Consider the following 15075-nt stretch of genomic DNA (forward strand, 5'->3'; position numbering starts at 1 on the left):
TTTTTTGTTTTTTTTTTGGCTGCTTGGGGCGGCCAAAACCCTGGAGCTGGCCCTGAATGAGGGTCACTAATCCTTCTCTGCATTCCTACAAATAATAGCAAATTTTAAGAAAATCTGTGCAAACGTTCAGCGTTGAGGCCACTTCTACGCTACAAATTTTGGTCAATGCAAGTTACATCGATGTACAGCTGCCAAAGTTTTCATATCACTCAGGCACATGCATGCTTGACTGATTGCATCGGCACTGTGCATGCTCACCAGGAGTGCTTGTGTCAATGTAAAGTGGGGTGCACTATGGGTTGGTATCTGTGTGCCATGCGCAAGTTCCCAGCATGCAATTTTCTCCATCCCATAATGCCATCCATATCTCATAATTTCCATGCCTTTTTTTTTAACCCACAAACCTATGCAGAACTTTTTAGTGTCCTCCATCTTTGACAGACGCATGGAACCCACAGAGCTCTACACTATTCTCATAAGCATTGCAAATACAAGACCACAATCCTCCTGTATTTGAAGCCTGCAAGAAGTACTGCAAGGGGGGACCTGACAATTTCTTGGAGAACAGTTTGCTGAGGGACATAGCAAAAAAAAACAATTAAACGTGTGTGGTGGCATTCAGGAGCAGCTGCGATGGTGGTGCGCTGCTGACTGGTGGGATTACATCGTAATGCAGGTTTGGAATGATGAGCAGGGGCTGCACAACTTTCGGATGCGAAAAGCCACATTCCTTGATCTGCCTGCCAAGCTCACTCCAGCCCTGCAGAATAGGGACACCACAATGAGACCCACACTGGCAGTAGAGAAGTGAGTGGTGATCACACTCTGGAAGCTTGCAACACTCGATTGCTACCGGTCAGTGGAAAATAATTTTGGAATTGGAAAATTGACAGTGGAGGGTCTTGTCATGCAAATGTGTAAGACCATTAATCATCACCTGCTAAGCAGAACTGTGACTCTGCAATGTGCAGGACATCATGGATGGATTTGCAGCAGTGGGATTCCCAAACTGCAGTGGGTGATAGATGGCATGCACGCAGCTATTTTGGCATCAGTACAACGTGTCACAGAGTACATCAACAGAAAGGGCTGCTCTTCTATGGATGTGCAAGCACTGGTGGATCACCAGGGATACTTCACTGGTATCAGCGTGGGCTGGTCAGGGAAGATGCATGATTCTTGCATCTTTAAGGACACAGAATCATTCAGAAAGTTGCAAGCAGGGACATTATTTGCCAGTTGACAGATTACCATTGGTGATACTGAAATTGCAATAGTGATTCTGGAGTATCCAGCCTACCCTTTGCTCCTTTGACTCATGAAGCCATATTCTGGCCACCTTGACAGCACCAAGGAAAGAATCAATTACCAGCTCAGCAGGTGCAGAACAATTGTTAGTGGTTTTGATAGATTGAAGGAGTGCTGGCAGTGTTTACTTACTAGAATGGATCTCAGTGAGGAAAAATATCCTTATAGTTATAGTTGTCTCTTGTTTCCTGCATAATATCTGTGAGGCAAAGGAGGAAAAGCTGCGGCTAGGGTGAAAGGCAGAGGTGGAGCAGCTGTCTGTTGACTTTGAACAGCCAGACACAAGGGCTATTACAAGAGCTCACCATCGAGCTATGCAGTTGAGGGAGGCTTTGAAAAGGCATTTTCATGGTCATCCTCAGTAATGTTCATGCTGGACTGTTCTTTGGACCTGGAGCACTGGGTGCTGCTAGGAGTTGAGTAATGATTGCTGTACATTTACATGTATTGTGTGCTTTGAGTAATGTTGTGTATTTTGCAATATGTGTTGTGAACTAATAAAGATAATTGTTTTCTCCAAAAATAGAAATTTATTAACTGGCAAAAACAGTGCAGAAAAACAATGTGTAAAAACCAACAGGCAGTGCAAAAACTATCAGGCAGAGCAATACAAACTATAAACGTAGATTAACGGAATGGGACTTAGAAATTGGAAAGGCAGAAAACATTTCTGTCCATTTCAGTGCACAAATGTAGTTTGTTGTGGCCACAAGTACACAAATTATGATTCTTGCAGGTCAGTGTATGTGAAGCTGTGGTTTTCCATGCTGTCCCCCATCGTGGAGTGATGGGGTAATGATGTGGCCCGTGATGTCATGTGGTAAGTTGTAGGGCATAGGGAGCAGCAACTATGGAGTTCTCCAAGGACTGCAAAGGGTGGAAAGTCTGAGATATTTGGACCTGTAGGTCAACCTGGGTCTGGAGCATTTGGGTTTGCTGCCTGAGAAGACCCATCATGCCCTAGTGCATCCCACTCTCCTTTTCCTGCTGGGACCTCTGGTTGTCTCTCCTGTACACTCTTTCCTTCTCTAGGCAGTTTGCCATTTTGGCCTTCAAAGCCCTTTGTTCATGGTCTGATGCAGCACTAGCTTGCAGGACCTTGCAAAACACATCCTCCCTAGTGCTCTTCTTTCTCCTCATCAGGATCAGGCATTGTGGGGGAGTGGAGGAGGCACTCCTCAAGGCTGCAATGGCAGAAGCTGCTGATAAAAACAGACAGATGTATCATTGGGTTTACAGTCACAACGGAAAGGAAAAGATAAGGGAAAGGAGTTTTGAAACTTATTCACATAAAATCTTTTTAAAAGAGACACTTATTGACACTTCAGCTTTGGAGCGCCTCTGCACAGTACCGCTCTCCATCCCCAGCCATGGTAAGTATAGCCCACCAGGGGTGGTGGGGAACAGAAGGAATTTTGGTTGCACAAAGCAATAAAATTTCAGTCCCTGTTTCATGGATACAAGTATAGGGCAACAGCATTGAATATTGGCACTATTTTCCATAGGTGGTGGTGGTTTTAGCAGATATCTCACTCCTGAGGTTAACAAAGGCACAAAGAACAAAGCTGCTACTGGCATTCTGAAGCCACCTGGATTTGTATGCCACTAGCCTGTTTACTGCAATGGTGCCAGCCAAACACATCGTGGAATGGGTTGGGAAAGTATCCCATCATGGAGGAAGAAATAAGGCATCCATCCATAGATACCTTCAGGAGAGGATTGCAGAGTATCTACATGAAAGTTTCATCAAGATCTCTCAGGAGGATACAAGGGATATCCTTATATACATAAACAAGTGCTCTGCATGCCTGCTCCCCCCAACCCAATAGAGGAATGAAAAGCAGATGCCAACTTTATCTCTGTTGTACTTCTGCCTCTTCTTGTATGACTAAAACAATGGAAAGTCTACACCTGAGTCTTGTTAACTTGGGGATAGACCAAGTGCCATCTTTAAACATTCTAAGGAAAAATGAATGCATGTGCCTTCTCCTGCACCATGCTTATCTGTGCTCAGCTGGTGGGATTAGCTAGACTGGGGTGGAATCTCGAACAGGTCCTGGTTGGAGCCCTCACCACCACCTCTCCCTCCTCTTCCTCCTTGCTGTTCATGGCAGGGATCTGTCTCTTCTGAGGTATCCATGTTCTGTGGGATCCTGGTGCAGTCTCTGCCAAGAATGGCATGCTGCTTGTAGTAAAAGCAACAGGTCTGCAGCTCGGCACCATATAGATTTTTGGCCTCCCTTGGCCTTGTGGTATGACTGGCAAAGTTCATTCACTTTTGCATGGTGCTGCTGTTGTACCCCTTTTGCCTGCATTCCGTCTACAATCTTTTTCTAGATGTCTATGTTTCTATGTCTTTGTTCCCCGTGCCATTTGGGGAGCTGGTTTTCCTGCATTGCTGTAATGAGGCATTTACACCAGCAGGAGACAAATTTGAGTGTAGACACATGCACAAATATATTGACATAAGGCAACTTACATCAACCTAACTTTGTACTATAGACCAGGCCTTAGAGCCATCATCCTTTAAACAGGAAGGATAGAGGGACGATGGAGGGAAAGGGCTTCACTACACATCCACCTGCAGGATAGGAAGCTCTGAAAGATGTGAAGTGGCCCATTCATCTCAGTATGGTGTTCTCAACCAAATGAGAACCCCGCATTGCAATGAATACAATGTGAAGCAATGGCTCTGAGACGTGTGTTCTCATTCCCCTCCTGAGTGCTCTAGAATCTGTGATATGGATGAAGTATACCCTTTCTCAGCTTCCCACCCAAAGAGGCAGGACTATCCCAGATCTTGACTTTCGGGGGGGGGGGGGAGAGGAGGAGGGCAAGGAGGAGGCCTCAGACCCTCCCAAAATGGCAGCACCCCAGAATGGCTCACATAAGAGGGAGGGAAGCCAACCCCTGTAGATGGACATGGCCCGTGAAGACCCTGACACTCATGGGGGGCAGTGGGAGGGCCTCAGACACCCCCAAAGGGTCTAGGCCCCCCAAATCCCAGTTCATAGGAGAAGGGTTGGGAGGGGGGGCTCAGACCCCCTTACAGGGGCAAGAGCCTCCCAGATCTGGGCATTAACACATGGGAAGGAAGAATGTCCCTGTCCCTAGTCTTCCCCAGTCTCCCTGTCAGTCACCCAAACTTCCCTCAGCTGAGCCCCCAACCTCTCTCCCCTCCCCTATCACCCATCCCCATTTATCCCCCTCCTCATAATCCCTTTTCCCCTCACTGCAGCCCCATTACCACTTTAGCGTGTTCCCCCACTGCTCCACCCCCTAATTACCTCTCCTCCCCTCCCCCAAGACTCTGGGGGACACAAGGGGTTGGGGTGCACTGGCAGAGTTGGGGAGTGCAGAGAGTTCTCAGGTCAGGCTATGCCTGCTACTGTAATGAGAGTAGATGGTACTCTCTGTGGCTCATCAAACCCACTACCTTGTGAGAATCCCGGGAGGGCATAAGGCTAAGGGAGCAACCCCTGACAGAAAAGCTCCACTGCCTTGTGGGTGAATTCAGGAGAATGTAAGGCTATGAGAGTAACCTGAGACAGGAAACCCAGAGTGAAGCCCCTAAGGCGGTCAGGTACTGACATTTTAGTAGCTTTCTGGCAACTCCAGATCGGGTACCAGATGTATTGGTTCTTCCTCTCCTCTGGATTTTACTGGTGACGCCAAGAGGAGTATCCTGATGCATGGACGGTCAATGTAAACAAACTGTCTCACAGCCTGCCAGCAGATTACCCTGACATGCCGCAGGTTGCCCACCACTGGTTTAGAGGCTTTTGTTACAATCTCTAGGTATGAAGTCTTTTTTGCCTCAGACCGTTTTTTTTCTAGTTGACCAGTCAGGCAGTCTAAGGTGATACCCCTGTGATGGTGGAGTATCTACGCTGATGGGAGAAGCTCTCCTGTTGGCATAGATAGCATTTTCACTATGCACTACAGTGGCACAACTGTAGCACTGTAAATATAGACAAGCCCTGATTTTGCTGGTCCCCTAATCCCTAGAGTATTTGTGCACATCAGAATCTAGAATGAATAGGATGCCCTATTTGCTGGCCTGCACATCAGTTGTAAATCAGGGTTGAGGTGCTTTGGGAGAGCTGTTGAAAAAACTTGAACAGCTCTTTTCCTCAAACTATGCCTGGTTCAGACTACCTCAGAATTACAAACCCCTCGGGAATGGAGGTTGTTCGTAACTCTGAAATGTTAGTAACTCTGAACAAAACATTATGGTTGTTCTTTCAAAAGTTTACAACTGAACATTGACTTAATACAACTTTGAAACTTTACTATGCCAAAGAAAAATGCTGCTTTAAACCATCTTAATGTAAATGAAGCAAGCACAGAAACAGTTTCCTTACCTTGTCAAAAAATTTTAAACTTTGCGAAAAAATTTTTAGTTTATGTTTAACACAGTACTGTACTGTATTTTCTTTCTTTTTTGGGCGGGCGGGGTGGGGGGTCTCTGCTGCTGCCTGATTGCATACTTCCGGTTCCAAATTAGGTGTATGGTTGTCCGGTCAGTTCATTAACTGGTGTTTGTAACTCTGAGGTTCTACTGTACTACTAATCCACCACTTTTCTAAGCACTCAATTCACACAAAATATGCTCGCATAAATTTACCTGTTCCCCCTAGACCTTTTAACTAGTTCAGACTGTGCAGTTTTTTCTTCCTACAGAAGCAAGCTTTTGTTGCTTTAAGGGCTTTGCTAATATCTTCTGATGCCCACAATCACTCAATTTTTAAAGGAGCTTGTTTGTGGTGTGAGAGACAAGGGTTCTGACCAAGACTGTTGTTAAAAGAAACAGTATTCCTACAGCACTCCTTAATTCCTGGTTTTTCTAATCCTCTAAGAGTACATTTTAAAGAGAGCATGGCATTCAGTTGATGATGAAGGGAGCATTGGTGTGTGAGAATAAACCCCTGTGCTACATTATGTAGTATGATTTTTTTTTAATTGAAATTCCAATTACATAGTCTGGGCTTGATCAAACACCACTTGATAAATTCTTTCTTTTCACAGAAACTGAAACAGAAGAATCAGCAGCTGAAGCAAATTATGGATCAATTACGGAATCTCATTTGGGATATAAATGCCATGTTGGCAATGAGGAACTGAACTATGATACAATTTAAGTATTTTTTGTAATTATGAAAATAGACTTTCTTTATTTGTTTGAAAATACATAATTTCTTTTTTCTAAAAAGCCATTAATTTTCCCCTCTCCTAATCCCACTGGTATACAAAACTCCTTTAATGTTACTATGTGGTTTCTTTTGTGATATTTAAATGTGTTGGTTCTGTTTGTGTAAACAATTCATCATGTCATTTGTATACACAATAGAGAGTCATTTGTGTTTACTACAATAAGCTTTGTAACCTGTAGTTAGCATTTGGTTAGCATTCCAATTCCGCTGATTTTTTTTTTTTAAGCTGACTTCAAAACTTGTTTTGAAATAAATTTCTCAATGTTTAAACAAATAAAGCTTTTGTTTAAAATATAGTCAGTATTCAAATATGTTCTATGTATTTTCAATATTTTCAGTGGTCTGTAGTGAAAAGCACTCAGGTGGGAAAGAAGGTGATGTAAGTGATACAAAGGAAATTTAAGATAAAGGATTATGGTTCTGATGTAAGTAATAATTGGATCCTAGGATGATGCATAATGGGAACATAGGAATTGCCATGCCAAATCAGATGATTAGTTCATTTTGTCCAGTGTTGTGTGTCTGACAGAGGACAGAACTAGATGTTTCAGAGCAAAGTGCAAGAAGCTACGTACGAAACAGTTCTGGAATAACCTGCCTTTAGGGGATTTAGTTTCCTCCTAATCATTGTCCTTGACTAAAGAGTTACACATCCTGAAACAAACATTTGTGTCTCTGATTTTTATCTTGTCTACTGTAACGGTAGATGTTCTTATTATCCTTTATATATGTCTAATTTTCTTGAATCCTTCTAAGCTCTTGAATTCAGTGTGTCTGTGGCATTGAGTTTTACAGATTAATTATGTAGTTTGGTTTAAAGATAGTATTTCTTTTTATCAGTTTTAAATATATTGGCTTTCAGTTCATTGGATAGCACTCTTGTTCATATATTATGAGAAGGGGTAACCATGAGTGCCTGATTTCTTTTCCTGTATATCATTCGTTATATCTTTATGCTGTCTCTAAACTAACACTTACTCTTTTCAATCTCTCTCTATGGAGGTCTCACCATTCCTCATTTTTTGTCCTCTTCTCTGAATCGCCCCTCCCCCCCCATTTTTTTAGATGAGGTGACCAACCAGAAGTTGAATGCAGTATTCCAGGTGAGCCATGTATTGTATAATGGAATTAGTATACTTCTACCTGAGTATTTTGGTTGCTGCTATTGCCTGTTGTGCATTGAGCAAATTTTTCATTAAATTGTTCAGCATGACCTCCATGGTTTTTCCTTAAGTGATTACCATTCATTTAGAAACCAGCAATGGATGTGAGTAATCCATTATCTTGCATTAGTCATCACATTTCATTGGTATTTGTGCTGCCCATTTGCCTAAATTGGTTGGGTCACTCTGGCATTCCTCACAGCTCTTCTCTAGTCATAAAACTATCCGATTCTTAAATAATTTTGCATCATCCACAGATTTTGCCACTTAACTGTTTACCCCCTTTTCCAGACCAATGACTATGTTAAACAATATTGTTCCCACTGCAGATCATTAGGGCACCCTACTGTTAATATTTAGCCAGGTTGAAAACTGACCATTTATTCCTACCCTGTCTCATAGACGGGTTATACTATTACTTTACTTTTCATCCGGTGTCTAATTAGTTTCCTGAATAGGCTCTTGTGAAAGACTTAGTCAAAACCTTTTTGAAGTCCACATATATCTACCAGCTCTCCTTTACTCATACTTCACTGATACACTCAAAGAATTCCAGTGGATTAGAAATTTCTTTACAGAAGCTGTACTGCTTTGTTCTTACATCATGTGCAAGGTGTCTGTTTGCATCTGACTATCTCAGCATAGGGTTCATTATTGTGTCCTTTCCTCTCAGTAGAAGATGCCCTCCACTAAAGCTCTTTATTTCCTGTTTCAACCAATTTACCTCGTACTGGAGGTAAGACCAGGATCATCACTAGCATCTTTTTTTTTTTTTTTTTTTTCAATCCAATTTTTTCAATAGCTCAGTCACTTCATTTTAAAATTCCTTCAGAACTTTTGGATATATGCAATTCAATCTTGGTGGCTTGCTATCCATTTGTTTCAGTCTCCTCTTTCATTACCTAAAAAGCGGAGGTCTAAGGTAGGCATCTTTCCAACCTCAGTGTTGAAGGCTGTTATAGATATATCATTTAGGTCCTCTGCAGTTTCCTTTGCTGCCTTAAGCACGTCTTGACTAGAGAACAAAGCTGAGTTTAGTTCAGGTTTAGCTAATGGAAGTTATAATCTAATTTGACCTGCTGTAGTAAAGCTAGTGGTTTTGCCCTATATCTACATTAGGAAAAGTGGTCAAATTTAGATCAGCTGAGCTAGCTCATGTTAACTAAAAACACATAAATTCATGCAAGTTTCCTAGTCTAAACAAGTCATTAGTTGCTCCCTTTACTCCTCCTTTGGTGTCTGAAAGTTTATAGATAGCAGGTGCCCAAATTATCTTGTCTCTGGACTCGCAGATTTAGTGGACACACTGATTGGATTTTGGTTCAGATTAATTTATTTTTGATTAGAGGCCTAATTGGAAGTAATGGTGATCTAATAATATGCCAGATACCTCAACAGACCAATACTGCTGCTCATCTCAGCTGAGCGAGGGTGAGCTCTTGGTGATGATCTGGAGTTGTACCAAATATAATGGCAAGATTGTCTGCCTCTGGACACTCTGCTGTTGCTGTACTGTGAAAAAAGGGCAAAGCTGGTGAAGATCCTCTTCAGAGCAATAGAAAGAGTTGCAAATGGGTGACACTGTTTGGGCCTCTCTAAAAAGTGCACGCTCTGGTCTACACCTTGCTTCTAATTTATGGTGCAGTAGCGCTTTTTTCCCAGTTGCTTCGGTGAGTGCGTGGGCATGACTATATACCCATTAAGTGCACAGCAGGGTGGTGCACTGTAGATTTGCACCCTGGCTCACTGCACTCTAAATCACTATTTAGACAAACCCCCTGTGTGTTTGTGGGTCCATGTAATGGAGTAGGAAGGGAGAGTGTGACAGGGACTGGTCCACTCACTGCTCGGCAGCACCACCTTCTGGCTCATCTGGGGAATTAGCTCTGGCACTTGGTCTGACACCCCTTCCCACTGTTACTCAATCAGTCTTTCACCTCACTCATTCTGTAGCCTCTCATGCAACGCTTTCCTCTTCATAGCTTAGCCCTCCAGCCAAATCACATTAAAGTCCTCCCCCCTTCCAGAGTAATGCAAGTTCTTTGAAGCAAACTGTTCCAGGCAGTTCGCTGCCTGGTCTGGGCCACTCACCCAGTGGCTGGTAGGGGAACCCAGGCCCACCCTCCACTCCAGATTCTAGTCCAGGGACATTCAACCCAGAAGGTCTGGGCTTTTACTCTCCAAGCCCTTACTGCTCCTTCCTACTCTGTCCTTACAGCTTCCTGCTCTTTCCTCTTCTACCAGGAAGTGCAACTGCAGGTTTCCTCCTACCAGCCTGCCAACTTCCTCCCTTTATAGATCCTGCCCAGCTCCTCCCCCCAGCTGAACTTAATCTGCCGTTAGGCCCTAGCACTCCCTAGGTTTTCTCCAGGTGCAGACTAAGGTTAATTGGCCTAATTTACCCCTTCAGGCCTTGTGTGGGATGGACACTCCATCACAGAGACCTTTTCTTTGTGTTGTTGCCAATAGAAGGAGAGGAATTCACAATGGGTGTAAAATGATGCCACCAGTGTAAGTGAGAGGGGAACTCTCATTTGGTGGTATTTTATACTCACTTTGTTATTGGTGTAAATGACTATAGGACAAGGGTGAGCAAACTTTCTGGCCAGAGAGCCACATCTGGGAATAGAACAGGGATGGGCAAACTTTTTGGCCTGAGGGCCACATCGGGGTATGGAAATTGTATGGCGGGCCATGAATGCTCATGAAATTGGGGGGGTAGGAGTGCAGGAGGCGGTGAGGGCTCCGACTGGGTGTGCGAGCTCTGGGGTGGGGCCAGAAATGAGGAGTTCAGGGTGTGGGAGGGGCTCCGGGTTGGGGTGGGGGGTGAGGGCTCGAGTGGGGCTGGGGATGAGAGGTTTGGGGTGCAGTAGGGTGCTCCAGGCTGGGATTGAGGGCTTTGGAGGGCGGGAGGGGGATCAGGGCTGGGGCAGGTGGTTGGGGCATGGGGAGAGGCTCAGGGGTGCAGGCTCCAGGCGGCGCTTACCTCAAGCAGCTCCCAGAAGTAGCAGCATGTTCCTTCTCTATTTTCTACGTGGAGGCGCAGCCATGTGGCTCTGCACACTGCCCCATCTGCAGGCATCACCCCTACAACTCCCATTTGAGCGCCAGAGAGGGGCCATGCCTCTGCTTCTGGGAGCCGCGTGGAGCGGCCCCCAACCCTGCTCCCGGGCTGGAGTGCCGGAGTGGGGCAAGAAAATATCATAATGCCACTCTATAAATCCATGGTACATTCACACTTTGAATACCCCCCATCTCAAAAGAAATATATTGGAATTGGAAAAAGTACAGAGAAGGACAACAAAAATGATTAGGGATATGGAACAACTTTCATATGAGGAGAGATTAAAAAGATTGGGACTGTTCAGCCTCGAACAAGAGATGACTGAGGGGGGATATGATAGAGGTCTATAAAATCATGAATGGTGTGGAGAAAGTGAATAAGGAAGTGTTATTTACCCCTTCACATAACACACAAATTAGGGATCATCCAATTAAATTAATAGTCCATAGGTTTAAAACAAACATGAGGAAGTACTTCTTCATACAACACAGTCAACCTATGGAACTTGTTGCCTGGGGATGTTGTGAAGACCAAAAGTATAACTTGAGTTCATAAAAGCATTAGATAAATTCATGGAGGATAAGTCCATCAATAGCTATTAGCCAAGGTGGTCAGAGACGCAACCCCATGCTCTGGGTGTCTCTAAACCTCTGACTGCCAGAAGCTGGGATTGGACCACAGGGAATGGATCAATCAATAAATTGCCTTGTTCAGTTTATTCCCTCTGAAGCATCTGGCACTGGCCATTGTCAGAAGACAGGATATTGGGCTAGAGGGACCATTGGTCTGACTCAGTATGGCCATGCTTATATTCTTAAATATTACAAGTAGATGTCAAATCACTACAATATTTAATATATATGTTCCATTCTATGCATCTGATGAAATGGGCTATAGCCCACGAAAACTTATGCTCACATAAATTTGTTAGTCTCTAACACTATGAAATGAGGTTGAATTTATAGAAGTCGATTTTTTTAGAAATCAATTTTATACAGTCGATTGTGTGTGTCCCCACTTAAGACCATTAACTCTGTGGTGTGCATCCACAGTACCAAGGCTAGCATCGACTTCCAGAGCGTTGCACTGTGGTAGCTATCCCACCATTCCTGCCGCCCATTGGAATTCTGCGTTGAGATCCCAATGCCAGATGGGTCAAAAACATTGTCACGGGTGGTGCTGGGTACATGCTGTCAGGACCCCCCTCCCTCTGTCCCTCCGTGAAAGCACCAGCAAACAATCATTTCTCGCCTTTTTTCCTGGGTTACCTGTGCAGAGGTGTCAAGGCTCCTTCCCCACCCTGAACTTTAGGGTACAGATGTGGGGGCCTGCATGAAAACTTCTAAGCTTAACTACCAGCTTAGATCTGGTCCGCTGCCACCACTCCCAATGTGCTAATTCCCTTCCCTGGGTAGCCTTGAGAGACTCTTCACCAATTCCCTGGTGAATACAGATCCAAACCCCTTGGATCTTAAAACAAGGAGAAATTAACCATCCCCCCTCCTTTCTCCCACCAACTCCTGGTGGATCAAGATCTAACCTCCTTGGATCTAAAAACAAGGAAAAAATCAATCAGGTTCTTAAAAAGAAGGCTTTTAATTAAAGAAAAAGGTCAACATCATCTCTGTAAAATCAGGATGGAAAATAACTTTACAGGGTAATCAAACTTAAAGAGCCCAGAGGACCCGCCCTGTAGCCTTAGGTTCAAAGTTACAGCAAACAGAGGTAAACACCCTAGCAAAAAGTACATTTACAAGTTGAGAAAACAAAGATAAACTAACACGCCTTGCCTCGCTGTACTTACAAGTTTGAAATATGAGAGACTTGTTCAGAAAGATTTGGAGAGCATGGATTGATGTCTGGTCCCTCTTAGTCCCAAGAGCGAACTTCCCCCAAAACAGAGAGCACAAACAAAAGCCTTCCCCCCACCAAGATTTGAAAGTATCTTGTCCCCTTATTGGTCCTTTGGGTCAGGTGTCAGCCAGGTTACCTGAGCTTCTTAACCCTTTACAGGTAAAAGGATTTTGGAGTCTCTGACCAGGAGGGATTTTATAGTATTGTACACAGGAGGGCTGTTACCCTTCTCTTTAGAGTTATGACAAGAGGCCATACCACGGCAAGTCTGGAGCCCGCTCAGCTCACCATACGTTTCCTGGGTGCTGGCAGATGTGGTACTGCATTAATATATGGAGCTATACCTATCTCATAGAGCTGGAAGGGACCCTGGAAGGTCATCAAGTCCAGCCCCCTGCCTTCACTAGCAGGACCAGGTACTGATTTTGCCCCAGATCCCTAAGTGGCCCCCCTCAAGGATTGAACTCACAACCCTGGGTTTAGCAGGCCAATGCTCAAACCACTGAGCTATCCCTCCCCCCCGCAGCAGCTCATTGCCTTCTGGCAGCAGATGGTGCATTATGATTGGTAGCCATCGTCGTCTCCTGGGTGCTCTTTTAACCGACCTCGGTGAGGTCTGTCAGGGCACCTGGACATAAATGGGAGTGACTCCAGGTCATTCTCTTTTTAAGTTTCGTCTCCTGGAGATTCAGTCCTGCCTGCAGTCGTACTGCACCGTCTTCTGGCAAGCAGCCAGGAGAAGACGATGGCTAGCAATCGTACTGCACCGTCTTCTGGCAAGCAGCCAGGAGACAACGATGGCTAGCAATCGTACTGCACCGTCTGCTGCCAGCCTAAGGTGTATAAGAGAGAGGGAGTGGATCAAAACAAGAAAGAGACCAGATTTGTTTTGTATTCATTTGCTCCCCTCCCCCCCGTGAAATCAACGGCCAGCGTTTCGGTGAGGTCTGGCAGGGGCACCTTGAAAAGTTCATTGGAGATTCAGTCCTGCCTGGAATAGTGGAGGGAGGGATAGCTCAATGGTTTGAGCATTGGCCTGCTAAACCCAGGGTTTTGAGTTTAATCCTTGAGGGGGCCATTCTGTGTGACCCTTGTGTGTGTTTCTCCTTCATGCAAACCCACCCCCTTTGTTGATATTAATTCCCTGTAAGCCATGTTGTCAGTCGACCCTCCCTCGGCACTGCTGTGGGTCCCTGTTATAGTCTCTGTCCTTCATGCCCTTGGAGATTTTTTCAAATGTTTGGGCATTTTGTCTTTTGGAACGGAGTTCTGATAGCACGTATTCATACAGCGATCAGATCCCGTACCTCTCGTTTGGTCCATGCTGGAGCTCTTTTGCGATTCTGGGACTCCATCATGGTCACCTCTGCTGATGAGATCTTCACTCACCTGCAGATTGCCACGCTGGCCAAAAACAGGAAATGAGATTCAAAAGTTCGCGGGCCTTTCCCTGTCTACCTGGCCAGTGCATCTGAGTTGAGAGCGCTGTCCAGAGCGGTCACAATGGAGCACTCTGGGACAGCTCCCGGAGGCCAATACCATCGAATTGCGACCACACTACCCCACACTACCCCAAATTCGACCTGGCAAGGTCGATTTCAGCACTAATCCCCTCGTCGGGGGAGGAGTACAGAAATCGATTTTAAGAGCCCTTTAAGTCGAAAAAAACTGCTTCGTCGTGTGGATGGGTGCAGGGTTAAATCGATGTAACGCTGCTAAATTTGACCTAAACTCGTAGTGTAGACCAGGGCTAAGGTGCCACAAGTACTCCTGTTCTTTAAACACACTATATACATCTGCAGCTAGTGGCCAAGAATTATGTTCCAATTTTTCAGCTGAAAGAGAGACAAAATAACACTGTAAGCTACCACCAGAACAGATAGCACACTAGCTAAATTGCAAAGAGTAGAAATTGACAGAACTGTAAATTATCAGAATAAACATTGTCAGAACTGGAACTTTGCAAGGTATTGGATCAAAAGAATGTCCTTTGATTTAGAGAAGGCTAGTGAGGGCAGTTTATATAATTCACTGGACTGCCAAATCTGTGAATAAATGTAAGGTGTGTTGAAGAACAGTGGAAGACAGATTTGAAAAGAATAGCTATTTACCAAGGACATTATACCACTGTGTAAAAAAAGTCTGTCTGAGGCATCTCCCTAACTGGGCTGGGACCCCTCGCCATGCCCAGTTTCCACCACAGGGTGGCCAGGCCACAGCCTCTTAGCTCTGGTAGTGGCCTCGTCCTTCTGGGCCTGATTACTTCTGGGGGGGGGGCAAAATTCCAGGTCAACATAAACCAAGCCCCACCTAGGATCAATAAGAAGGCAACAAAAAAGTCTGAGGCACCACCTTACTTCAGGGGTGCCTGGGTGGCAGCTTTGTTGGAGTGCTTATGGCTGGGTAGTCGAGTCAGTCTCTCCTAGTCAAGCTTACCCTGGGGTTTGCTGGCCTCCTCGCAGAGCTGGGAGGT

The 15075-nt window shown here is 44.9% G+C and overlaps 1 protein-coding gene across 1 annotated transcript in view; it reads left to right on the plus strand.

The window, feature by feature from the left end:
- The window catches only part of MED30 (mediator complex subunit 30), a 28580-nt gene extending 21802 nt beyond the window's left edge, over positions 1-6778 (plus strand). The window contains exon 5 of the mRNA XM_026646147.1: positions 6337-6778. Within this exon, the coding sequence (XP_026501932.1) occupies positions 6337-6432 (96 nt within the window). The 3' untranslated portion in view covers positions 6433-6778. The remainder of the gene's footprint in view (positions 1-6336) is intronic.
- Positions 6779-15075: the final 8297 nt, after the last annotated feature.

The sequence above is a fragment of the Terrapene carolina genome, unplaced genomic scaffold, assembly GCF_002925995.2.
Source record: "Terrapene carolina triunguis isolate 2854851 unplaced genomic scaffold, T_m_triunguis-2.0 Scaffold58, whole genome shotgun sequence".
Lineage (NCBI taxonomy): Eukaryota > Metazoa > Chordata > Testudines > Emydidae > Terrapene > Terrapene triunguis.